At 36.3% G+C, this 27,895-nt stretch overlaps 1 protein-coding gene across 2 annotated transcripts in view; it reads left to right on the top strand.

Moving 5' to 3' along the window:
- Positions 1 to 27,895, top strand: part of LY75 (lymphocyte antigen 75) — a 132,383-nt gene that overhangs the window by 41,511 nt on the left and 62,977 nt on the right. For both annotated transcript variants that reach the window (XM_046018802.1, XM_046018803.1), the window contains exons 14-25: positions 5,562 to 5,643; positions 6,650 to 6,718; positions 9,130 to 9,244; positions 13,884 to 13,919; positions 14,301 to 14,476; positions 15,514 to 15,581; positions 15,871 to 15,950; positions 16,542 to 16,681; positions 18,861 to 18,966; positions 19,199 to 19,359; positions 24,605 to 24,734; positions 25,858 to 26,084. In XM_046018802.1, coding sequence (XP_045874758.1) covers positions 5,562 to 5,643; positions 6,650 to 6,718; positions 9,130 to 9,244; positions 13,884 to 13,919; positions 14,301 to 14,476; positions 15,514 to 15,581; positions 15,871 to 15,950; positions 16,542 to 16,681; positions 18,861 to 18,966; positions 19,199 to 19,359; positions 24,605 to 24,734; positions 25,858 to 26,084 — 1,390 coding nt within the window. The remainder of the gene's footprint in view (positions 1 to 5,561; positions 5,644 to 6,649; positions 6,719 to 9,129; positions 9,245 to 13,883; positions 13,920 to 14,300; positions 14,477 to 15,513; positions 15,582 to 15,870; positions 15,951 to 16,541; positions 16,682 to 18,860; positions 18,967 to 19,198; positions 19,360 to 24,604; positions 24,735 to 25,857; positions 26,085 to 27,895) is intronic.

Below are 27,895 nucleotides of genomic sequence, written 5' to 3'. Positions count from 1 at the left end.
AGATTTCACTGCACACTAATCTGAGCTAATTTGGATACCCAAACTCTTAATTTCCTTTTGAGGCTAGTGTTTCTTAGCTATTCTCCACAACCTTGAGAGTAGATTATAATGAACGCAAAATTCAGATCAAATCTTTCCACATATACATTTATTAAGCATTCATTGAAGCAGACACAATACTTATTTCATACAATCTGTTTTATAAGCTTCCAACATCCCAGCAGTCTATCCTAGGTGTTCCAAACACCATTTTGCAAGGAAGGTTCATTTGAGGTTTATTTGACAATATTCCTGAGGCAGGATTCTGTTCCCATTACATTTGGTACCAGGCAGTTCCAGTCACCTGACCCAATGACTAGACATGGGATGATTTAGAGATCAAGGCCCAGATCCATTTCTAATGGTACTGGCTACCAGCCCCACCAGAAAGTAGCAACCTTTCATGATGGGTGTGAGTATCCCTAGATATTTTAGCTATTCCCCATATCTTAAATAATTTCAGTTTCACTGTTGAGAGCCCATTTCTAACATCAGGCTGATTAACAAGCTTCTACTTTTGCTGATATATACCTATTTCTGCTATTCTCTCTGCTAATAACCAGAACCTCAGGTGTGACTTTAGATAACAGACATCCTTGTGGTGGCTGCCCCTGGAACATACACTGATACCCTCCTGATCCTCCCTGAAGTGAGAATTTTGAGCAAAGCACCTTACTGGTCCCTAGATCTCAAGCTTGACACACACAGCAGCAAATTGTCTAGGCCAAAGTAGTTTTAAGTAAAATACTGACATAAGCAAAGTGGATTTTGGCTAATACCAAGCAAGAGGTTAGAAACCTTTAACTGGAACAGGGAGCTATGGATAAGTAGTAAGCAATGAGGTTATAGGTATTTGTGGGAATCAATTGATGGAAAATGGAATATCATATGTGATATAAATGATCACTAAGAGTTTTTATATACATATAAGTGCAATATATATTACAGTACAAAATAAAATGAGTGTGAGGTAATGAAGGAATTCTTGATTTGTTTCTTTGTTTCTGATCATACTTGCTGATTTTCCTTTCAATTAAAAAAATTAATACAAGTTCATTATGTAAGATTTGGGGAATATAAAAAGTGACAATGAAAAAAATAAAAATCACCTCAAATCTTAGCTCTGTTATAAACATAATTAGCATTTAATGTAAATCCTTTCCATTTTCTTCCCATGCATATAGTTTATTTTCCAAAGAATGTACAACAATGTTTCGTTTTTTTTCTGATCACAAAAGTAATATATATTTAATTTTGAAAACAAAAGAGTGCAAAGAAAAAACAAATCACCATAATCCTTTCATTCATAGGCACCATTTTTTATTTGTACTCTTAACCTACCAGCTGATATCTGCTGGGTTATTAAACAGACTGTTGTCAGCTTACTAGGTGCTCCATTAATAAAGAGATCATTTGCCCATGCTATACTAAGAAAGACAACGTATTCTAAAACCAATATTATAACCCTGGCTTGAAGGGAAGGTAGGAGATAAACTCATTTGTATCAGAAAATGATTCTAAAGCTGACTCCTTGAAGTCCTTACCTTTTCTTTTTTTTTTTTAAGATTTTATTTATTTATTTGACAGAGAGAGAGATCACAAGTAGGCAGAGAGGCAGGCAAAGAGATAGGAGGAAGCAGGCTCCCTGCAGAGCAGAGAGCCCGATGCGGGGCTCGATCCCAGGACCCTGAGATCATGACCTGAGCCGAAGGCAGCGGCTTAATCCACTGATCCACCCAGGCACCCCGAAGTCCTTACCTTTTTATTGCAGGAATTGACCTTTCGCAGATATCCATTGCCCAAATTGTGTATTGCATGCCAAGGAGTTAAGTCAGATTACTGCTATACTTCTTGCAATCTAATTTCCATGTCTCTATTTGTATGTCAGTGAAAAGGATTCATGGTGTACCAAATCATTATGGCTCTAAGATCCTTGTAACTCTTAATGGCAGCCCACCAGGGAAAGCCATTGTGAAACAAAAATAGTTTTAGGATTAAAAGAGAAAGCCTTGTTTGCAATGCTGTTGCTGCTGTGTATACTACCTCCTGTGATGTGGCATGAATGGATTTAGATATAAATCTAAGGTTTTGCAGACTAAATGCCCTCATCAAATAGTATTTATTGGAGTTTATAGCTGAGATACTGTTTTCCTTCCACCAGATGCAGCAGGAAATTTGATTGAGAGCAGGAATTTTAACACAGATACACATATTAACCTTTCCTGCAGTGTCTTCTTAACCTAATACCCTAAATCCATATACTTAGTGCTTGTAGGAGAAAAATTTATAAAGAGAGAGAAATTTTCCATTTGATTTAATTCTCCAGTTATGATCCATCTTTTCCCTCAAATTTTTTAAATCCACATTAGAGGTGTGCAATGGTTCATGTGATTTTCAATTTCTTCTTTTTATCTGCCTATAGATAAATCAGAAATAAGTTAGGATTGAGGAAATATTTTCCACCTCTTGCCACACGCAGAAAAAAAAACACAAGTACTTACTATTTTCTATATTTATAACATACTAATGCATCACTTGAATTAGGAGCTAAAAACTATAAATGTCTGCGTTAAAATGAAGTTTGATCTCAGAAGGTAGTAAAGATTAAAAAATTGTAGACAATGCAGCAAATTGTGTTTTCTAGGAAACTATTTTCTGAGATGCCACCAAGGAGGCAGAACTGAGCTTGAAAGCAGAGGTTTCTAAGTGGGTAGAGATGGAGCTAAGAGAGGACTGGGCGGAAAGATTAGAGACAGATCTCTAAAGAGGCTTTCTGTGGAAGCTGACTATTCAGTAAATGTAGGTGACAATGACCTTTGACTATCTTCATAGTTGTACTGTTGATTTTAGAAAGAAGTTAGGCTATCTAAGGCTTACTTTAGGGAAACAAAATGTGCACAAATTCCCCAGGCTCTAATACATTATGTGCACAAATTTGAAAGAAATAAATTCACATCTCAAAGGAACGAGAAAGCAAAATTAACCTCCTCTTTATTTTACCTATCTGACTTTAATTATACTGTATATGGCAATTATCTAGACCCTGTGGTTTAGAAATTCAGCAGTTGGGAAGTATGATAAATTTGGAGGCCTGTTAGAAAGCTCTGAATAGTTGAAGACACAAACTGCAAATTCCTCTTATAGCTGCTAAATTCAGACTGGACTTAATTGTCTCCACTGGATTATCTGAAATCTGCAAATTGGTCATCTTTTTCTGTGGAAGAAAACAGTATAACAATGAAGACTGAAAGGGGATTGCCCTCCTTCCATTACAATAAGTTGAAAAGCTGAAGACTGAAAAGATGAAAAGTATTTATTTATATTTAAGTATAGGGGAATGTTGAATAGAGGAAAAGAGATAAAGGAAAGCAGTTATTTTATTAAAACATAAGAAATTACTTTAAAATTCAGTTTGCTCAGGATGCCTGGGTGGCTCGGTCAATTGCACATCTGCCTTCAGCTCAGGTCATGATCCTAGGGTCCTGGGATTGAGTCCTGCATTGAGCTCCTTGCTCAGCAGGGCGTCTGTTTATCTCTCTGCCTGTCTTCCTGCTCCCACTGCGTGTGCTTTTTCTCTCTCACACACAAGTAAATAAATAAAATCTTTTAAAAAAAAAAATCAAGTTTATTCTAACCTTGACTCACTAGCAAATTTTTTGAAATGCACTCATATTTTTCAGCTATACATTCCATATATTCCATACATTCTATTGAGCTTGAGAGTAAGGATTAATTTTAGGTTTGGAACCTACCCCTTCTCTAATATGTGCTATATTTATAGGCATGTAACACTTATATATGTGTCTAGTTATGCATATATAATATACACTCATATGTACTGATCAGACATACTACATGCAATCAGAAGTGTAAATTATATGGAAAGAAATCAGCATCACCAAAAAACAATTTACATGGATAATAGTCTACTTAAAAAGTGTCTCCTTAAAAGTCCACTTAAAAAGCCTAAAAAGTAATCATTGAGCACTACATCAAAAACTAATCATTTACTATATGCTGGCTAATTGAGCATAATAATAATTTTTTTTAAAGCCTAAAAAGTGTGGGGCACCTGAGTGGCTCAGTTGGTTAAGCAACTGCCTTTGGCTCAGGTCATGATCCTGGAGTCCCAGGATTGAGTCCCACCTTGGGCTCCCTGCTCTGCAGGGAGTCTGCTCTCCCTCTGACCTCTTCACTCTTACACTCTCTCTGTCTCTCAAATAAATAAATAAATAATTTTAAAAAGCATAAAAAGCAAAACATTTTAGAGAATATTTTCAAGCGGAGTTAGAGGTGAAAAAAATGTTTTTATGCTTATATCACTTCTATTTATATTAGCAGTATCTTCCTAGCTAAAGAATAAGTTCAATTGAGGAAAAGGGATATTAACAATATATGTCTCTGCTTCTATGTTATTCTATGTATCCTTCCTTGGAATGTCTGTCCCTCTTCTCAGTCAAACCGAAAATTGGCATGTGTTAAACACTTGGATTATGACTCTTAAAGAAATATTAACCATCCTTTGATGACTGTCTATTGTCCTACTAGCCTCAGAAAATGTTTCCTGACTTCCTGCCGTCCACAATGACCTTCTTTCTCTGAATTTTTGTGACATTTAAAATTTATACAAATTTTGTATCATTTGATATCTTTCCAAAACAATTATTTTCTTTGTTCATGTATGTCTTGTCTCCCTGACTGATTTATATGCCATTTGGGAAAGATGTTACTTCTTGTACTTCTCTGTATTACCATGGCATCTAGCTCAATGCCTTGTACATAGAAGTATAATAGTTACAAATATTAAATATAATCACTTAAATGACTATTTAATTATGTTGTTTTGCTATAACCCTTGGAATTTGGCTTTTAGAAAATATTTAATCTTTAAGAAAATGGAGGGGGTGGCAACTGGCTGGCTCAGAGGGTAGAGCATGTGACTCTTGATCTTAGGGTTGTGAGTTTGCGTCCCACTTTGGGTGTAGAGATTCCTTAAAAATAAAATCTTTTAAAAAATACTTATATTTGTTTACTTTAAACTGAATAGGCTGTGGAAATTAAATAATTTTTTAAAAATCTTGATCTTGTTTAATAAAAATTTAGCCAAATGATTTGTTTTGCATTAAAAATATATATTTGATTATGTTATAGATAAACACTTTTAAAAATGCCACGGCTATCTTTGACTGTATGGAAAATATTATCTAATATTGAAGGTCTCCAGTAAAAGATTTGGAATAATCATGTACTTTTTTCCCCTCAAATTCAAAGCAGAATAATTTTTACCTTTCATATAAAGAACATGACTCAAAACTTAGTTTTAAGAAGTATACTTTTTCCATAGCTATCTCATATTTAAAGTTCGGTTTTATTTCAGAAGGCATCTTAATAGAGCTTGAAATTGTGCTTTTCAGTTAGCAACAAGACAAACTTATATGTCCTAAGCATTTTAGACATGTGAATGCTGTATATTTTTGCCAAATCTGTGCTCAAATTTTTTTTAATACTTCCTTTTTACATAGTGACCAGCGTTGGCTGTGGATAGGTTTGAATAAAAGAAGCCCGGATTTTCAAGGATCCTGGGAGTGGAGTGATCATACACCAGTAAGTTTAAACTTTCTTGTAGGGATTATTTGTTTCCATACATTCGCATCTTTATAACCATTTTATATATATATGTGTATATATATATGTATATATATATAACCATATAACCATTAAAATTATGAAGAACTATCTTTATTGAAATGAAAATACATTCACATAAATGAAGTGAGGAAAAAGGATACTAGCCTTACTTTTATTTTTAAAAATAGCCATATAAATATAAATAAATAAATACTTTTTAAAATTAAAAAATAAACATATAGATAGTTTCTCTATAGGCCTAAAATAGAAAAATATGGATATATAGATATAGTGGCATCTTTGGATAATAAAGTGTGTTTTTCTTTTTCTTTGTGCTGTTTTTTATTTTCTTTTGTCACAATGAGAAGCTTTTACTTTTATTATCTAAAAACATAAAAGTTACCTAAAACAATGTATCTTTATTGGGAGAAATAATTTGTTTGGGGAAACCTCAAGAAGACCTTAAATACTATTTCACATGTTTACATTATCCTCAATAGAGGTTTTAGGTAACACTTAGAGGAGCAAATTAGTCTCACATTTATTAAATATTTACTCCGTATTACCATTGTGTCAATTCATCGTATATTCTTTCCAAATATAAAATTTCTTGGCTTTCATTTTCAAATGGGAGCAAATCTGAAATTAGTTAATTGAATAACTAGCGTTTCAATCCATGCCAAAAAAAAAAAAAAAAAGTTCTTTTGCAAGCTCCTTATTCTCTCTGATTCCAGCTGCAAACTTAATAAACTATTAACCTCTACTTCTGAAACTGTAGCTTCCTTTGTTTGGAAACTGATGACAGTATGATATTTTCTAAGTCATCTCATAATTTAACATCCTGATATTGAAAAAAAGATGAAAAAGTTTTCCTTCTGTGGCATGTGAATGTGTTTGAGTTATTAGAGCTGCCTAAATTACATCTAAATTGCAAATATTTGTACATCAGTCTTACGGTCTCAAGCTTCTCTTGTTTTTTAAGGTGTCTACTATTCTTATGGAAAATGAGTTTCAGCAGGATTATGATATCAGAGACTGTGCTGCTGTCAAGGTCAGTCCAATGCTGGAAAATCTGCATATTTAAAAAATAAATTTGGCATTGTATGTAGTCAGGCAACAGATCCACAGCGTGCCTTTTGTGTGTGGAGCATGATATTAGATGTAATGGGACGTAAGAACACCCATGGCCCCACCTCAAGCTACCTTAGATTTAATTTGAGAAGAGAAAATTCATATTCAAGAAAGGTGGCTCTTATCACTGCACAGTAATAGGCTCCAAATGAGTGGGCTGAGAAGGGCTAATGAAGCTCAGAAGAGGAAGTGATTCCTGTGACCTGTTTCCAGAAGGAGGTGGGATTGTACTGTGATTTTGTATAGGTAGGTTAGGGTAAGTCTTTTTAATGGGGGATGACATGAGGAGGTGGCCTCACGTAAAGAGAGAGTGGAAGGGATAGACTAAGGCAGTGAGGAGAACACAATACAGATCAAGAAGTTTTCTTTGGTTCCATGGCTGAAAATAAACTTAGGAAATTACATTGGTGGTAGGCAACAACATTATAAAAGGTTTCTGATGTGAGCCAAGGAAGGTATGAAGAAGATTCATCTCATCAGATTTCAAGATGCAGCAAGTATGACCAGAAGACATAAAAGACCAGTTAGGCATGTTCCTTTGCAAAATTCATTCATTTATTGATTCCATAAAGTAGTCTAAGTCGTCTTTGATGCTCTAGGGGATACACCAAAGATAAGGTATAAAAGAGTTGTCCTCATAGAACTTACGTCTAATAGGAGATAAGTGAACAAGCAATTGCAGCAGCTATGACAGATGGGGTATAAATTTTATGCAAGAACAAGAGTGTTATGAGAGGTAATGGTGATGATTAACACTGGAAATGGTGATGATGGTGGCATCAGCTAATACTTGTTAACTCATGAGCTAGGTACTTATTTTACTTAATACGTGACCTTGTGAGGTAGGGACCATTACATATTCATCTTTTGAGGAAGAAATTTGAGTTCTGAGTAAGTATACGTGGTTACAGAACTGAAACCCAAGTGTCTGGGTCTACTCTGCAGTATGACTAGGTGTTTATAGAAATAGAAAAGGTACTGGTTTATGGAGAAAATATTAACATTTTAGTTTAGATTTTTGAGTTCAAGCTAGTAGTAAGAAATATCCTATAGTAAGTTGAAATCAAAAGATCAGAGTTGAAGGAAAAATGTATTTTAAAAAAGTGCAGGGGTGCCTGGGTGGCTCAGTGGGTTAAAGCCTCTGCCTTCAGCTCAGGTCATGATCCCAGGGTCCTGGGATCGAACCCCACATCGGGCTTTCTGCTCTGCAGGGAGCCTGCTTCCTCCTCTCTCTCTGCCTGCCTCTCTGCCTAGTTGTGATTTCTCTCTGTCAAATAAATAAAATATTAAAAAAAATAGTGCAAAGGGCCAAAAGTGGATTTAGAACTGTCAACACATAAAATGTAAGATGAGGAAGTAGGGAGACATATAGATTATATCTTTGCTATGCAAACCCAAGAAAGAGATTCAAGAGAGTGATTTTCTAGAAATGCTGCAGGAAGCTTGAGACAAAGAACTGAGAAGGCCACTGGAAAGCACTATTTTCAAAAGGATTGTTCTAATAATAAACTGAATGGTATCGTGCCATTTTTGTAGAACTCTCAGTTTAACACATGAGAAGGTGAAAACTTCGGAGAAGCCTGTAAATCTTCCAAACACTGATGCAAAAACCATGTTCTATGTAAATAGAGTTCTTACATATAAAGAGATTAGAAAATCTACCCCAAAAAAGCTAAATAAAAGAGACACTGATGCAGCCAATGTCAGGAACAAGGCCAGCTAAGCAATGTCCTAGAAGGAGAATCTCCCCTCACTTGTGTTAGTACCCACCAGAATCTTGACCTTAAGAGAGAGTAGTCCAAAAAGTGAAGGAGATTCCTCCCAGGTCATGCCCTCCCATTTCCTTTCTTGCCTGCCTACTAATTGGAGTTTGTAGAGAGCTATCTCAGATCACGTAGAGGAGGTTAATTAACATCCTAGCAGTGCAGAGCAACACCAGAGCAGGAGCCTGGGCCCTTGATGTCAGACTATTATGTCACATTTTCACAGATTTGCTTTCATCATAGTCTGGTGTTGGGAAGCCACTGAAGTAAACAGTTTTTTAGCTTGATCTTTCTGAAATTTAAAAATACAATCTATAGTTTCATATCAGCAAAAAGAGAAAAAAAAATTTACATTTTGAATATAAACATGACCTTATGATATATTTGCTGTATCAGCCCCTTTGAAGATTCTTGATGAGGCTGTTAACTATTTAAACAATGTTCATTCATTGAACAAATATCTTGGGTGCTAGGCCTAAAATAGATTAAAGACTATAGGGCTTATACTTTACTGTTTTATAAAGCTGCATCATCTTGAAAATATTCTGCAATCCTCTTCCTCCTTTAGGTCATTCAGAGGCCAGGGCGAAGAAGCTGGTATTTCTATGATGACAGAGAATTTATTTACTTAAGACCTTTTGCTTGTGATACAAAACTTGAATGGGTATGCCAGATTCCAAAAGGTAAGTGGTAGTTATTCCTTTTCACAATCTTCTCATATGAACATTGTAAATGTTGAGCCTAAAGTACCTAAGAGAGCATTTTAGTCTATAATTATAACTTTAAAAAGCCTATGAAGATGTAGTTATATATGTATATATATGTATACATATATATTCATGTGTATACATATATATACACACATATACATGTAGTTAGTATATTAAGCTACATCCTGCTTGACTCCTACCCCAAGTACAAGGCTAGTTATTTGATGCTACTTTCCTCTTTGATCATGAAAGAATTTGTATGGAAGATAAAATTTAAGATGAATTTAGAGAGATTAGATCTTGGAATGAAAGGTTATTTCAACTAGAAGAAGATACATGGTGGAGGGAATCAGTTCAATTTTTATTTTGATTCAAAATGAAGGATAAAATGAAGATAAGCTTGGGAAGAATGAGGCAAAATTCAAGAAATCAAAATTTGGCAGGTCTCTGTAACATGTAGAAGTAGTTTGCACTGAACCCCAAAACTGCTAGTAGTTTATGGAATTCAAATTCAAATTCAGGAAACCAGTTCACTTGATAGTAGAGGCTTGGTGACAAAAAGAAGAGAAAGAAGAATAAAGAGATACCCTTTTACTCAGCTTGTTACTAGGAAAATGTTAAAGAAATACTGAGGAAAAAAGGAAAATGTTTAGATTTTTAACAGCCAAATTATTTTTAATAACTTAAAAATCATTTTGAATAATTTTATTGTATATATTAAGTTAATTAGTGGTAATTGCATAGAAAGCTCTAAACTAAATTTCTGAATTGAATGTAGATCATTGAAACTAAATATATATCCTCCTCTAAGTTCTTAAAGAACCCAGAAGTTTCCTTCATGCCACTACCTATTAGAAAATTGTTCTTTTTCCTTAAAAAGGCCATCACCATATTGCCTTTAAAATACATGATATCCAGTACAGGAACTGAAAAGTCTCTTTCACAAAGGCAACTGGTAGGCTACTAATAAAAGAGGAAACTCGTGTGTGTGTGTGTGTGTGTGTGTGTGTGTGTGTGTTGATAACTTTAGTTATTTCTGATTACTTGATTAAACCTTAAAGAGGAATAAAGGGAAACCAGTTTGGGTATCCTTTAAATAAGCAGGGAAGTAACTTAATTTGGATAAGGTCTCTGTTTTGAAGCAGTAATGGTGATGTTCCCATTAGGCTTGGTGTTTGCTAACATGGCACAGAGAGTGTCATTGCTCCCTTTCCAGAGTGTGCCCTCATTGGTAGCTGCTACCCCAACCCCATGCCTCCTGTTTGAGTGGTGGGCAAGACCCAAGAGTTCACACCAGCATAACCATAGGAATTACAAACCAGTAACCGCAGGAAATATTCCAAAGAGCATGTGGTTGTCTTTTTTTTCTTGTTATGTATTTTTTATTTTAAACAAAAAAAGAAAGGAATTAACTAACTTAGCAAGCATAAATCTATTAACTAAATAAATAAATCTTCTAAATAATGACACTCCTGCCTTCCCCATGCAGAAACAAAATTTTGAAACTAAAGAAATTCCTGTCTCAGCCTATTCACAGTGGTTTGAAGCAATCACTGATTGTTGGAGCCAGAATTTAAATGTTATGTAAACTCCTCTTTGATAGTCCCTAAATTCTAAGTTACAATGTGTCATTATCAGTTAGTAGAGCCATCAGAGTCTGCTCAACTGGATTATTTCTGTATTAATCTGTGTTTTTCTGGTTTTTTGAAAGCAGTTTACTTCTTCAATAGCCTAAATCACCATATCTTTTCTCTAGCTCTTGCCTTTTTAAAAAAGGCAAAAAAGATTCATATGATCTGAAGAGAAACCAAAGTATTTGCCTTTCTTATTACCTGATCCATTTGGTTCTATTAGTCCTCTTCTCTAAAAGAGATATTTTGACAAACTAAAATTTTTTAAATAACCATAACCACTATAGATATACATAGTTTTAAAATATCATTTTTTAAATGAAAATCAAAAATAAAGCTCATAAAAATGTTTTAGCAAAATCACCTATAATGCCACTACCCAAATGCCCCTATTCTTTTATTATACTTCTTGGTATCTTGTACACACATACATAATCTCATAAAAAAAAAAAAAAAAAAAAACCCGGGGCGCCTGGGTGGCTCAGTGTGGGTTAAAGCCTCTGCCTTCGGCTCAGGTCATGATCTCGGGGTCCTAGGATCGAGTCCCGCATCGGGCTCTCTGCTCGGCAGCGAGCCTGCTTCCCTCTCTCTCTCTGCCTGTCTCTCTGTCTGCTTGTGATCTCTCTCTGTCAAATAAATAAATAAAATCTTTAAAAAAAAAAACCAAAAAACCCAAACCTTACACTCTGATTTTCTCACTAATTTAAAAAAATTTCAAGGTTAGACATAGCTTCCTCCAAAAAACAAATGAACAGATTTTTAAAAAAATTTTATTTAAATTCAATTTAGTTAGCATATACTGTAATATTAGTTTCAGGGGTAGAATTTAGTGATTCATCAGTTGCACGTAACACCTAGTACTCATTACATCAAGTGCCCTCCTTAATGCCCATCACCCAGTTACACACGCACCTCCCCACCAACAACTCTCAGTTTGTTCCCTATAGTTGAGAATCTCTTATGGTTTGCCTTGCACTCTATTTTTATATTATTTTTCCATCCCTTCCCCTGTGTTCATCTCTTTTGTTTCTTAAATTCCACGTATGAGTGAAATCATACGGTATTTGTCTTTCTCTGACTGACTTCTTTCACTTAGCATAAGAACACTAGGTCCACAGTGCTGCAGATGGTCAGACTTAATCATTCTTTTTGATGGCTGAGTGATGTTCCATTATATGGAATATATATAAAATACCATATATACAATACCTATACCATATATATACATATCACATCTTTTTTATCCATTCGTCTGTCTATGGGTTTCTGTGCTCTTTTCATATTTTGGCTACTGTGGACATTGCTGCTATAAACATTGGGGTGCATGTGCTTCTTTGAATCACTATTTTTGTATCCTTTGGATAAATACCTAGTAGTGCTGTTGGTGGGTCATAGGGTAGTTCTATTTTTAACTTTTTGAAGACCCTCCCTACTATTTTCCAGAGTCGCTGCCCCAGTTTGCTTTCCGACCAACAGTTTATGAGGGTTCCTCTTTCTCCATATCCTCGCCAACATTTGTTGTCCCCGTCTTGTTAATTTTAGCCATTCTGACCAGTGTGAGTTGGTATTTCATTGTGGTTTTGATTTATAGTTCCCTGATGCCAAGTGATATTGGGCATTTTTCATGTGTCTGAACAAAAGTTTTTGACAAGATTACAAACAAGAAACTATGCATATTTTTAATTGATTTAACCCATTGTTGAAAGAAATTATCCCATATACAAAGCACTGACTCATGGAGAGAAACCAAGATGTTGGATATGCAGGCAGTCCTCTGAGTTGGATCTTCTCTGCATTAGGCCCAGATACAACAGCAAAATTAAGAATAGCTATTTTACCCTGTAATTTCTAATAGTCATCAAACTATGTCTTTGCCTTGAAAGCCATATGACCTACAACCAGAATGAAAAGGGAGAGGAAAGCAACTAGCATCCTGTGGGGAGATGATCAGCCCTGGAATTGTCTGGGTGCTTTTGTAGAGGCCGTCTTAAGTTGATTTTCAGTCGTTGTGAGATAGGTGGTGGAGTCTTGTTTTTGTTTGTTTGTTTTTAAAAGATTTTTTATTTATTTGACAGAACAGAGATCACAAATAGGCAGAGAAGCAGGCAGAGAGAGAGGGGGAAGCAGGCTCCCCACTGAGCAGAGAGCCTGTTGTGGGGCTTGATCCCAGAACCCTGGGATCATGACCTGAGCCGAAGGCAGAGGCTTTAACCCACTGAGCCACCCAGGTGCCCCAAGTCTTGTTTTTTTAATAGAATAGAGAATTGAGTCTCAAGGACCTTAGCAGCTGATCCAAAGTCCCACAGCAATGAAGGTCTGAGGGCATTTGGACCCTGACCCACCCAATTTCAAGGCCCATCATTCTTTATAAAGTACCATATTTTCTCTGTTTCCAACCAGGAATTCTGGGTGATTTTTATTATTTTTCTCCCTGTTTGTCTCTCACCTCCTCAAAAGTTTCAATACTTGATTACTGTCCCTTGTTCACAAAGATACCCTGGGGGACAATGAACTCTAGAGACCCAGGTTTATGAACAATTATTCAAATTGCATTAGAGGGAGAAGTAGTTTTTGAATAACCTCATCCTGCAGTGATGATTATCTTGGTGCCTACTCCTTAGTGCTTCTATGTAATGTGGATAATATACTCATTTACTTACTTACACTTTCTAATTATTAGCCGTATTTTATCCATCTAGTCTTCCTTTGTGGCTTCTGTGATATAAGGTAGAAAACTGCTAGGAATACTTTAATAGTTAATGGATCTGCCTTTTTGATTGTCACTGACGCAGCTTTAGCTTAAGCCACACAAAATTCAAACCGAAGCAATCATCATATGAAAGGAAATGGTTTGGCCAGAAATGGTCAAACTCAGCAATCCTGCAAGTGCTCTTGAGTTAGATTAAAGGCACTTACTTACAGTATGACATTATCTGTAATTGGATACTAATCTTGAGCCTTTTGCTTTCTTTCTTATACAGGCCGTATTCCAAAAACACCAGACTGGTACAATCCAGGTAAGTTAAGAAAACTGAAACTTAGCCAAAGCTGCTCTACCTTCTCGGTAATGTACTTAGTTAATTACTGAAGCCCAGGCCTAAGTGCCAGCTTCTCTATTACCTCTTCAAGGGAGATGAAATACCTCCGAGCAGGAAAGGTAATTGACTGGTGGGAGATGAGGCTTTGGGCCTGGATTTGTTCCCCTCCGTGGGTACAGGAGAGTGGCAAAGTCTCTCACTGGCTCAGAAATCCTTGGTGCTTGGCAAGCAGCACTGCCCTGGCCAGAGCAAGTCAAAAATCTGATGCATTACTATTTATAAATAGTTTCAAACACTAATTCACGCTGAGAGGGTGCAGTTTGATCTGTGTGTAACTCCATTATTTTTCTTCATCTTTAGAGCGTGCTGGAATTCACGGACCTCCAGTTGTAATTGAAGGGAGTGAATATTGGTTTGTTGCTGATCCTCACTTGAACTATGAAGAAGCTGTCCTGTACTGTGCTAGCAATCACAGCTCTCTGGCTACAGTGACATCTCTTGCAGGACTAAAAGCCATCAAAAACAAAATAGCAAATGTAATTTGAGAGAATATATTTTAAAATATTTTTCTTATTTTTATATTTGTTCCATTACAAATTATTTCAGAAATCTTACCAAAATCTATAGTTAAATGTTCCTTTCAAGTAAAATTTACCTAACAACATCCAAATTCATTTCATGTCAGAAAAGTTAAATAGAACTGCATAGGAGTGCCTGGGTGGCTCAGTGGGTTAAGCCTCTGCCTTCAGCTCAGATCATGATCTCAGGGTCCTAGGATCTAGCCCTGCATCAGGCTTTCTGCTCAGTGGGGAGCCTTCTTCACCCTCTCTCTCTCTCTGCCTATTTGTGATCTCTGTCTGTCAAATAAATAAACAAAATCTTTAAAAAAAAAAAACTGTATAAGGTTTTAAAACATTCAAGATTAATTATAAGTGTCAATTTATAAGATGAGCATAATTAGATAATATAAAATATTCTAATTCTTTATTGGATTTTGTACTAAAAGTTAAGTTTTGTCTTTTTTAAAAGATTTTATTTATCTGACAGAGAGATAGAGAGAGAGCTCAAGTAGGGGGAGTAGCAGGGAGAGGAAGAAGCAGGCTCCCAGCTGAGCAAGGAGCCCAATGTGGGCCTTGATCCCAGGACTCTGGGATCATGACCTGAGCAAAAGGCAGATGCTTAAACAGCTGAGCCACCCAGGCACCCCTAGTTAACATGAGTTTTTGTTTCTTCTAATAACTAACTTTGTAAAACAGCTTTTTGTAGAAAAAATAATTTTATATTTTTAAATTTATAATTATTTGCAATAGAACACTCCATATCCAATTAACATATGCCTATAATTACAGTGACCATATTTTCTTATGCAAAATAGCGCATACTGTTATACAAAGAGTTTGCAGCTACTTCTTTGATGAAAGAACCCTGTAATTTAGAGACCAAAGTAATGGAATGTCTGGAAATGTTAGCAGTTGTGGTTATGGTGGGACTGGGCATTTAAATGAAACTTTTCCAGAAAACTCAGCACACATGAGGATGGGTGATTTTGTTTGTTGGTCTGTTTGTTTTTCAGATATCTGGTGATGAACAGAAGTGGTGGGTGAGAACTGCGGAGCCGCCAGTAGATCGTCATTCTGTGTAGTACGTGACACCATTGATGCTGCCATCCCAAATTCCCCTTCATTGTAAAGTCATTGGAAAGGAGCCATCCCAAATTCCCCTTCAGAAAATGCTATTTATAATGTGATTTGAACCTTAATCCGTAAGCTGCGTGGACTACAGAAACCAAGTCCTTTTGCATATTAGTGTCAAGAAATGAGTAGTATAAAGTATGGCAAAACATTAAATTTAGAATTAAAATTGCAGTAAAAAAAACAGAATAGAACATGTAACTATGTTATGAACTGTGAAATCTCTCATTTTCTTTCAGCTCACGATATCTATGGCCTCACTTTCCTATAACATTTCGGGAGGAATGCCTGTGCATGTCTGCCAAGACTTGGTTTAGTGGTAAATTAATTCCAAATCCTTTAATGTTGATTATGTAATATGTGAACTTCAGATTCAATTACCAGCTTAACCTTGCTTTCCTTTTGATTACACATTTTGTTGCTTCATCTTATTTTGACTTATTGCTAATGGCCATGGCTCAAATTCCAAGTGTAAATAAAAGTGCTTTTCACTATGAATATTTTTACTTCCTTTATCCTAAAGCCGTTACTTAGGAATAAACTTACCGCTTTCATTACTGAGAAGCTATAGACAAATTTGCAAAGATAAACAGGTAGCAATTCTAAATATAGTTTAGGTCTCTTACCCCTTCATTAACCTTCGCTTTCAACCTATCTCCCACCATCAGCCACTGTGGAGGTAACTGTGGTCCTTCCACCAAATGTGTGCATTTTTACAGGCAACGCTGGTATGCTATAACCTACTGATATGAGTAATAACAGAAGATAGAAAGGGCTAGAGAAGAAAAGGAATGTATTTTAACTGTTTGGGAAAGATCAATTGAAAAAGATTTTCTTTACTACTGGATTGTTTTTAAAATGTGCTGAATGGAAAATTCTCATCCCTGTAATCTTGCTTTTCATTTCTCAGACTTAAATAAACCGACAGACTGTGGTACCAAGTTGCCCTTCATCTGTGAAAAATATAATGTCTCTTCATTAGAAAAATACAGTCCAGATTCTGCAGCTAAAATACAGTGCTCTGGGGATTGGATTACTTTTCAGAATAAGGTAAAGAGAGAATTGCTACATTGTACAAATGATGATTGCTTTCATGATGGCTGTGTGGCCTGTGGCAGAATCGCAGCCCATCAAATAACTTCACTAAGATAGCCTCTGCTTCCTCAGTAACTCGCCTGATCCCCTAGAGTGCCAGAAACCAAGTCAACTCTCAAGTTAGTCATGCCTACAGGTCTTTCAAAGAACTATTTTCCTATTCTGTGCTAGTAAACTTAAATTGCTGAAGTTAATTGGTCAATGAATTATAATACTTTAAATAATAAAACTATATAGCATGAAGGAAACTGACAATTTCTGGCTGATGTATTTTCCACTTGAAAGAAAGCATTCAAGCAGCATCTACCAATTAAATTAGACCAATATTTCCCAAACTTTTTGAGGTACTACACTACACATATGCTAACAAAATATTAGTCATTGATTTTGCCTCCAAAAGGGTTCAATGATTAAATAGGTTTGGGAAATGCTACCTTCCATATCTGCATCTTTGAAATGCATAATCCATATTGGTATATGTATCTCTTTGGAAATGCATTTGGCTGCTAAGTAAGAAATTGCTATACTATGTTAAAACATCACAATGGCCTAACTATGGAAAGAACCTGGATGTCCATCAACAGATGAATGGGTAAAGAAGATGTGGTATATATACACAATGGAATACTATGCAGCCATCAAGAGAAAGAAAATCTTACCATTTGCAATGATGTGGATTGAACTAGAGGGTATTATGCTAAGCAAAATAAGTCAATCAGAGAAAGACAATTATCATATGATCTCCCTGATATGAGGAATTTGAGAGACAGGGTGCTGGGTCATTGGGGGTGGGGAAGGAAAAAATGAAACAAGGTGGGACTGGGGAGGGAGACAAACCATAAGAGACTCTTAATCTCAGGAAACAAACTGAGGGTTGCTGGGGGGTGGGGTGATAGGGATATGGTTGGGTTATGGACATTGGGGAAGGTATGTGCTATGGTGAGTGCTGTGAAATGTGTAAGACTGACGATTCACAGACCTGTACTCCTGGGGCAAAAAATATATTATATGTTAATTTTTTAAAAAAAGAAAAAAAAATAGAAAAAAAAGTCTGTTCTCTCACATGAAAGAAGTTTGATAGTAAGTAGGTTCGGGCTGGTATGGAAGCTCCAGGACATCTTCAAATCCAAACTCCTTTTGTCTTTTTGCTCTGTCATCTTTAACATAATAAAACTTCCAAGCTCAAGTTCAGGGTGTTCTGTCTAGGGTCTTTTCTAGAAGCCACACAATGACATGTATAGCTCATTGGCCACTCCAGTGTCTAAGGAGGCTGAAAAAAAGCATTTTGTAGAATGGTTCGAGGAACACTATTTAGGGTGTACCACTCCACACTAACATGATCATCACATCGAAAAGAGAAAGGAAGATATGACAACTGAAAGCATCTGTACCAAAGCTAAAATAGTAAGGACATATTTTGGATTTTTAAAATTAGAACAATCTTTTTTTTCCCCAAAGATACTGGGACTAAATTAATTTACATAGTTGATGTAAATTTGAATTAAAATATCCTGCCCAAAGAAAGGGGGATGAGTGTGGGGAGATAGGGTAGCCGGGTGATGGGTATTAAGGAGGGCACATATGGTGATGAGCACCAGGTGTGTCAACACAACTACATCAAAAACTGACGATATACTATATGCTGGCTAACTGAACATAATAAAAAAAGAAAAAAGAAAGCAAGGGGGATGATTTCTTTTAAAATGTGTGTTTTTATATAAGGAGGTGATGATTATGAGTGCAGCCCTTGAAATCAGATGGAACAGAATCTAAATGCTGACCATACCGCTGTCTGACTATTTTACTTATGGGTGAAGTTACTCCACCGCCCTGTGCCTCAGTTTCCCCATTTGTGATGAGATTAATTAAATGAGATAGTATTATGCTTACTGTTTAGCACATGGGAAGCACTCAATAAATGGGAGATTTTTAAAAAAAAAATAATGTGACTAGTAGACCAATCTCTAGTTTTTTATATTGAGGGTGCAGATCTGCATTCGTGTAGTACCACTTTGTGATTTACACATCTCACAGGTCAAAAATTAGCAGCCCTCTAAAAGAGGAGGTGTTTATTTCCTATGTAAGCTTTCCTGTGTCTGGAATCTTATGCTTCATATATGTTTTTTGTTTGCAGTGTTTTCTAAAAGTCAAACCAAAGTCTCTCACATTTTCCCAAGCGAGTGATACTTGTCATACCTATGGTGGTACCCTTCCTTCAGTGCTGAGCCAGAGAGAGCAAGGTAATGGAATTATTTTTGAAAACATGTTTTATTCTGATCTGGGAGCCAAGTTAGTTCTGAGAGGCTTTGGGGAATTACTACATTAAAAAAATCTTCTTAAACTACTTTGTTACAGAATAGGTGAAAGAATCTCTTTGTAGGTAAGCCAGAGGTATTCGTTGACATTTTTAGTGTATCTTTAATTTGAGTAAGTCAAATGCTTTAAAAAAAAAAAAAAATCTCTTTCTGACAGATTTTATTACATCCTTGCTTCCGGAAATGGAAGCTACTTTATGGATTGGTTTGCGCTGGACCGCCTATGAAAGGATAAGCAAATGGACGGATAACAGAGAGCTGACATACAGTAACTTTCACCCATTATTAGTTGGTGGGAGGCTGCAAATACCAACACATGTAAGTTTTTTAATCAGAAATCTATATAGCTCAGGGCACCTGGGTGCTCAGTCAGTTGAACATTAGGCTCTTTATTTCAACTCAGGTCGTGATCTCAGGGTTATGAGATCCAGCCCTGCCTTGGGCTCTTGCTGGGCACAGAGCCTGCTTAAGATTGTCTCTCTCCAAAGATAATTATCATATGATTGCTCTGATATGAGGAATTTGAGAGGCAGGGCCGGGGATCGTGGGGGTTAGGGAGGGAAAAAAATGAAACAAGATGGTACTAGGGAGGGAGACAACCCATAAGATACTCTTAATCTCAGGAAACAAACTGAGGGTTGCTGGAGGGGAAAGGGGTTGGAGGGATGGGGTGGTTGGGTTATGGACATTGGGGAGAGTATGTGCTATGGTGAGTGCTGTGAAATGTGGTAAGACTGATGATTCACAGACCTGTACCCCTGGAGCAAATAATACATTATATGTTAATTAAAAAAAAAAAAGATTCTCTCTCTCCTTTTCCCCTCTGCCCCCACTCCCCACTTCTGCTTTCGTGCATATATGTGTGTGCACACTTGCTCTCTCTCTCTCTCTCTCTCTCTCTCTCTAAAAAAGAAAAAAAGTCTATATAGCTTTAAGAAATACCCAAGTCTCCTATAAATTATTGGATTAAGAACAAGGGTCTAGGGCGCCTGGGTGGCTCAGTGGGTTAAGCCGCTGCCTTCGGCTCAGGTCATGATCTCAGGGTCCTGGGATCGAGTCCCACATCGGGCTCTCTGCTCCGCGGGGAGCCTCCTTCCCTCTCTCTCTCTCTGCCTGCCTCTCTGCCTACTTGTGATCTCCTGTCTCTCGCTGTCAAATAAATAAATAAAAATAAAAATAAAATCTTTAAAAAAAAAGAACAAGGGTCTATTTTATGAATCCACTAAATGCAATGTTCAGAGAAGGCATATCTTCAAAGATAAAATGTAGATTAGTGGTTGCCAGAGGCTAAGGTACAAGGAAGGATTGGGAATGATGGTTGCACAATTGAACATACTAAGAACTATAGAATGTGTGCTTTAACTGGGTGACTTGTATCTCATCTGAATCCCATCTCGGGAAAACTGTCCCAAGAAGAACCACAGGAGTTCCCTGGCATTCAAGCAAGTGCCCCAGGTTTTCACACTAGCTCCAGACTTCATAGCACTTACTTCACAACCACAAAAAAACCATCAGGTAGTGAAAAGGAAATAGAAGCAAATAAAAGTGCTTTACTTAACATTTTGGGATGTGAGGCTCTCTCCTGAGGCCAATAGTACAAAATCGATGATTAGTGATCATTTTTCCCTAGAAAAAAAAGGGAAAAAAGTATCATATTAACAATAACTACCCTAAACCATGATTCTGCTGCCCACTGCTCTGTCTGACCACCTTTTGCACAATGGCAAAGATGAAATTAACTTTAAACTCAGATTCCAAAGATATGCCCTAGACAATAATCAGCCAATGTTCCTGATGCAATATACCTTTGCTCAAGGTAGATGTTGGTGGCAAAGAGAACTCTGAGTCATGTGTAATTATGTACAAAGTAAATATTAAAATAATGTTGGTCACTATAGAAAATTTGAGAGTTATAGAAGAGTTAGCACAATACAGAAAACTATCAACCCTGATCCCACTTAGGCCAGTAGCTTTTAAAAAGATTTTCTTTATTTATTTGTCAGAGAGAGAGAGCGAGCACACAAGCAGGCAGAGGCAGAGAGAGAAGCAGGCTCCCTGCTGAGCAAGGAGCCTGATGCAGGACTGGATCCCAGGACCCTGGGATCATGACCTGAGCCAAAGGCAGCTGCTTAACTGACTGAGCCACCCAGGTGTCCCTAGGCTAGTAGCTTTTAAACTTGTAACCGTAACCCATAGTAAGAAATAATTTAAATTGCTATTTAGTACATGAATATAAATATAATATTGAATTGAAACAGATGTTTCAGGAAACAATACTTGCCCTTACAGGGTGTGCACACTGATATTTTCTTTCTATTCTATTCTACTCTGTCTAGTCTATTCTCCTTGTCCTATTTTATCCTATTTCATTATCACATATGTGAGTCAACTAAAGGAGTCTCAAACCATGTTTGAACCCTAATCTAGGAAATCACAATAAGTATTTCAGCATTATTTCTCCTAGGACTTTTTCATACATTATCTTTCTGACATAGATAAGATCTTGTATTCTGCTTTTCTCATTTAGTATTCTATCATAAGTAGTTTCTTATACCATTAAAAGATGTACTTGATAAGCATTTTAATAGTTAATGCAGTATTTCTTGATAGGTATGCCACCATTTATCTAACCAGTGCTGAGTGTTCAGGCTGTTTCCATTTTTGCATAATCATAAATAGTGCTACAGTGAACATTTTTGTGCATAATCTTTGGTTATAGTTCAGATTACCTCTTTAAGATAGATTTTGGAAGTCGATAGCCCAATCTAAAGATATAAGTAGTTAAAAGCTTTGATCACCAGATGCTTTCCAGAAAAGTTTATGAGTTTATATTTTTGTCAGTAATGTATTATGATTGCCATTCTATCCATACCAGCATATTAATAATTTCTAACATGTGTTGAGCAGCTAATATGTGTCAGGCACTTTGCTAATGCATCATATGCATTATTTCATTTAATCTGCGCAGTAGATGTGAAAAGGTCTGTTATTCCACCTCTAAGAAATGTAGAAACAGGAGTCATGTAACTTGCCCCCAGTTATGCAGCCACGCATGCAGTTGGCATTTAAATCTAGGTCCATGAGTCTGCAGAACCAGTGTTCTTAGCGTCTCTATGATGTTACGTCTAAGGATCACTGTCTTTTAAAAATTTTTGCTAATTTGGTAATTTAAATATATCAATCATGTTTTTGTTTATATTTCTCTATATCAAATGAAAACAAACTTCTGTAAGTTCAATAGTAATTTGAATTTCATCAGATATGAATGTTCTTATTCTTTGCCAATATTTATCAAACTCTGCTGACTCTGTTTCTTGTGTTTATTAAAAGTATTCCTGTAGTTTTTTTTTCTTAAATGCTGAATACTGAAGATATTATAGAAATAGGTTTTGATTTTTTGCACAGGTGTACATTCAAATCTGTTTTTCTCCCTTTTCTCCTCCATTTCTTTTAGGTTAGAAAGTTCATCATATAAATGTTAGTTAAATATATGTGTATATTTTCTTTGCCTTTGTCTCCTGACAGCATGATACACTGTGGTTTATGGTATATATTGTCAGTGAATACTATTTTTAGTATATGTGCTGCCGAAGCGAGCACTTGTCAGTGAATACTAAATGCTTTTCCCTAATCTTGTCTAACATCACTTGTTGCATATACTTCCATTTGTTAAAAGCAATTTACGATGCCTCCTTTATCATATATTGTGTGTGTGCATGAGTTATACTCTTATATAACTCTGACCTTGATCTAAATACTATAATTTTACATATTTAAAAAATATAATAAAAATAGTTACCTTTATATATACCTTTAAAAATAGTTTTAGCTATTCTTGTCCATTCTTCCAAACTATAATTATTTGGTCAATCTCCAACTAAAACAAATTTTTAAAATTCTGATAAAAATTTAACAATATTTTAGGGAGAATTAACATCTTTTTATTAATCTTTCAATTAAAGAATATGGTATAGTATATCCATTTATTCAGGTCTTTCCTTAGAGCCCTCCGTATCTCATTGCTTCTAGGAGTGGCAGGTTTTTTCTTGATTTTCTCACTGACATGTAGAAACTTATTGTTTTAGTATTTTTATGTATTTATTTCATTGGCCATCTTACTTAAAATCTCTTATTACTTCTCAGAGTTTTTCACTAGATTTTGGGGGGTTTCCTAATTAGATAATCATAATCTTCAAATACCAGCTTATGCTTTATTACCTATGGTAGGACTTCCAGAACTGTGTTAGTACCAGAAGGAATAACCACCATCCTAGACGTGACCTGGATTTTGTAGGAGTGTCTGCAGTCTCTCATTGTTACATGATGATGCTGACTCTTTGGGGTTTTTTGTTTGTTTGTTTAGTTGTTGTTTTTTTTTTATTTTTTAAGTAGACTCGACACCTAGCACAGACCCCAACATGGGGTTGAACTCATGACCCTGAGATCAAGACCTGAGCTGAGATCAAGAGTCCACTTTTACTAACTGAATCACCCAGGTGCACCAATGCCAACTCCGTTTAAGTTATATCATTCTGTAACTAGCTTATTTAGAACTTTTATTCAGGAAAAAATACTAATTTTTCTAAAGCTTATTTCCAGTATCTGCTAGAATTAAGTTAAACCATCTTCATCTTATCATAAAATCCGTAAAATGAATGTATTATTAACTTACTAGTATACGGAATTGGACTAATTAGAATTGTATTTGGGAATCTCTGTTCATAGAGTTAATTTTTTATGCTATATTGTCCGATTTTTTTTTCTGATAATGTTAGCTTCAGAAGATAAACTGACTAGCTTTCTGCCTTTGTGTTTTGAAATTATGACTCAGCCTGGAGAACTATCTTTCCCTGAAAGTTTGAAGGAATTACCTACAAAGTCATGTGATGCTAGAACCCTTTTCAGAGATCATTCTTTAATACTAAAGGGATTTGGTGCAGTGTTTGAATGCCTAAATGTCAAAATCACATTGTCTGGGTTTGAATTCCATTCAGCCATTTAGTATGCCTTTAAAAGTTCACTTAAGGGCGCCTGGGTAGCTCAGTGGGTTAAAGCCTCTGCCTTCGGCTCAGGTCATGATCCCAGGGTCCTGGGATCGAGCCCCACATCGGGCTCTCTGCTCCGCGGGGAGCCTGCTTCCTCCTCTCTCTCTGCCTGCCTCTCTGCCTAGTTGTGATTTCTCTCTGTCAAATAAATAAAATATTTTAAAAAAAAGTTCACTTAAGTTTTCTTTTCTTTTTTTTTTTTTAATATTTTATTTATTTATTTGACAGAGAGAGAGGTCACAAGTAGGCAGAGAGGCGGGCAGAGAGAGAGGGAGAAACAGGCTCCTCACTGAGCAGAGAGCCTGATGCGGGGCTCGATCCCAGGACCCAGAGATCATGACCCGAGCCTAAGGCAGAGGCTTAACCCACTGAGCTACCCAGGTGCCCTCATGGTCAACTCTTCAATGGAATTTTTTACAGGAGGAAAAATCCAATTTGTAATATAAAGTTCTCCTGCTAGGATCTTCAGACAGTTATAGTTTCATGATTGTTTGTATATGTTTGCCTTTTTTGTTTAGATTTTTGAGGAAGAGTCCCAATACCACTGTGCACTAATGCTCAACCTCCAAAAGTCGCCTTATACTGGGACATGGAATTTTACTTCCTGCAGTGAACACCACACTCTGTCTCTCTGTCAGAAATATTCAGGTATAAATTATTATCTAGATAACTATGGTACTTTATACTGTTAGAGATATGCAATATTTTTTCATAAAAATCTTATAAATGAATTAATATTAATTTATAAACATAGCTTCCTTAAAATTTCAACATGGCTAAATCCATATTGGTTCAGTGAGTCAGGTTATCTCAAATGGAATGTGATTTTTTTTCAATTAACATTGCTTTACTAAATTAAATATCAAAATTAAGTATCAGATGGAATTGGTTAAAAAGAGTTATCTAATTATAGTAAGTTGTGGTTGAATTTTGTTCTTTTTTCTACTCTGACATTTTTACTTTCTATCTTGGAGAAAAGAGAAAAAGTGTAATGTTTTTAATTGACTTTGGTAAACATTCACAATTAAGTTTATCACACACATACAAAAAGGTGTGAAGCATTATAAACAGATCACTGTGTATACCTCACTATAATCCAAATAAGGATAAAATGTGTGCTAAAAATAAGAATCATCCATATTTTCAAAGAGATGTTTTTAGAAGGTATTACATTGTTTTCATTGATCACAATGTTTTTAACAAATGATTAGAAAAAAAGTTGCCATGTAATGAAAACCTCAAGTAGATAATCCATGTATTTCTAAAGAAATTTTTGTTAAATTAAACCATGCTCATTTGTTCATACTGTTTAGTAACTGCTTTCTTCAGAGAAGTACTGTAAAGCAATAGTTCAGTACAGCTTTTTGTGGGTTGCTTTGTACATTTTTTTCATTGGAGCTCTCCCAGATGGAAACCTTGTAAGGGAACACCTAACACTTTCTCTTGTTGAAGGAGTTTAAACAAAGGAGGTATTTGACACCAACCTGAAATGGTAATCTTATCGCAGGCTACTTTTACTTACAGCTTTTTTTTCCTTCCTAAATCAGATCAACAAAAACGGAATTTTATTCTAATTTTAGAAAACAAGTGTTGTGGCTCACACATATACCTAAGGTATACAGCCAGACATACCTAGTTCGCCTAACCAAAATCCAAAACAAATGAATAGATAAGTAATATCTGAAGTACTTATTGTGGAGAACCTTGAGGAAATGTCCCATGACTTGCAGAGTGAGTGATTTTTTGTGTTTTTTTTTCCTTTTACACATAGAAGTTGAAAGCAAACAGACCTTGCAGAACACTTCAGACACAGTGAAGTATCTAAATAATCTGTACAAAATTATCCTGAAGCCTATGACTTGGTTTGATGCTCTAAGGGAGTGTCAGAAGGATAACATGCAGCTGGTGAGCATCACAGACCCTTACCAGCAGGCGTTCCTAACTGTGCAGGGTGTTCTTCATAACTCCTCTCTATGGATTGGACTCTCCAGTCAAGACGTAAGTTTTCAGTCCCAAATGCCCAGATTGGGTGATGGAATGTGAAATTTTTGTAGTACACAGCATTTCTCATATCAAACTGAAAGAACCTGGAGATTGTCAAGTCTTACTACAGTGAGTAAATTTAATGACGTGAATTTTTAGTGGCCGTCATCTTTTACTTTTGAAAGGTCTGGTGCTTTATTGTTTAGATGAAGAAAAAGTTCAAGTGGACATGTGTAGCTGAACACTTCTTTTTATTCTAGTTAAAGACTGAGTGGGAATCAGGAACTGCCCTGCCTCCCCCAGCCAATGCAAAGGAGAGAGGAAGAAAAGAATTTTAAAAATCAGAGTTCAATTGAGGGAGAGCGGGGGCTGAGAGCTCAGAGAGAGAGGAAGAGAAAGAATCCCAAGCAATGTCCACACCAAGTGCAGAGCCCAGTATAGGGCTCCATCTCACAACCCTAAGTCATGACGTAGGCAGAAGTTAAGAGTCAGACGCTCAACTGACTGGGCCACCCAGGTGCCCAGTAAATTTTTTTAAAAGGAAATTAAAATCACCTGTAATCCCAGTACCTAGTAATAAATATGATTTAATAATTTGGTATATATTTCTCAAGGTTTTTCCTATACATATGTATATTTTTTAAGACATTTGGAATCATACTATTTTTTAACTTTTTTTCATCACTTAAGGATTTTGACATTGTTTCTTATCTTATTTTTTCTTCTAAGATTTTATTTATTGGGGTGCCTGGGTGACTCAGTCATTAAGCAGCTGCCTTCAGCTCAGGTCAGGAGAGTGAAGAGCGGACTCCCCACTGAGCAAGAAGCCCAGGACTCTGGGATCATGTCCTGAGCTGAAGTGTGTAAGGCTCAACCAACTGAGCCACCTGGGCACCCTCTTACCCTATTCTTCTTCACCTATGTTTCTCTTTTTCCTTTCACTCTTTTAACAGGTTTATTACATGACTGTATAAACTGCCTTAAATCTTTGGAACGTGACAGGATACAAATAAAACTTTACATTGAAAGCAATGAAAGAGTACTGAAAGAGTTTAAACATGGTAGTAACATTAACAGATTTTTACCTAAGAAGAATTATTTTGGCAGAGGGCAGGTGAGGAAGTGAGCACTCTAGAGCTTTCTTGTAAAAAATTCATGCAGGAGCTGATGATGTTGGCCTGAACTAATGCCTGAGGCAGTTCTGGGTTATATAAAGTTCAGAGTGTGTCTGCAGGAGCAGGTCACTTAGGTATGTAGAAGTGGAAGTACATAGAAATAGAGGAAGTCACCAAGGCTGGGGAACTGATGAGCCATCCACATGAACATGAATGGCCATAAGTCAATGGTAGGACTAAGAGGACAGAGCAAGACATGGGGCATCACCTTAGTGAATGTCAGGGAGGAACAAGGAGGCCAAGTTATAAGTGAAAGTCAAAAAGAGGCAAGGAATCTGGGAGTTTGCATAAGCCCTAAAGGAAATGACTGAAGGGAATAAAAATACTCCATTCTCATAGCCCTGTGGTATCTGAGAATGGAAAAATAAACAACCTTTCCCTGTGGGTATTGAAAGGACATTATTCCTGTAGAAAAGATAGGTTTTAATTAAGGTCAAGAATTTAGTTAAGAGATACTTACAGTCTTAATAAAGAAAGAGGGTATTCAGCAGAGATAGAGGGTACAGGGATTTATCTACAAGGAATAAAAGTTCCAAAGGACCAGATACCTGGGTAAGTTGTGAAGGCAGCAGAGGTGAAGGAATCCAGGGGAATGCTAACATCACATGGCCAAAGGACCACATCTGAGGCCACAGGGGTTTAGGAATTAAC

Source organism: Meles meles, chromosome 9, assembly GCF_922984935.1.
Source record: "Meles meles chromosome 9, mMelMel3.1 paternal haplotype, whole genome shotgun sequence".
Classification (NCBI taxonomy): Eukaryota; Metazoa; Chordata; class Mammalia; order Carnivora; family Mustelidae; genus Meles; species Meles meles.
Note: the sequence above shows the minus strand (reverse complement) of the source record. Positions and strands in the feature narration are given on the sequence as shown.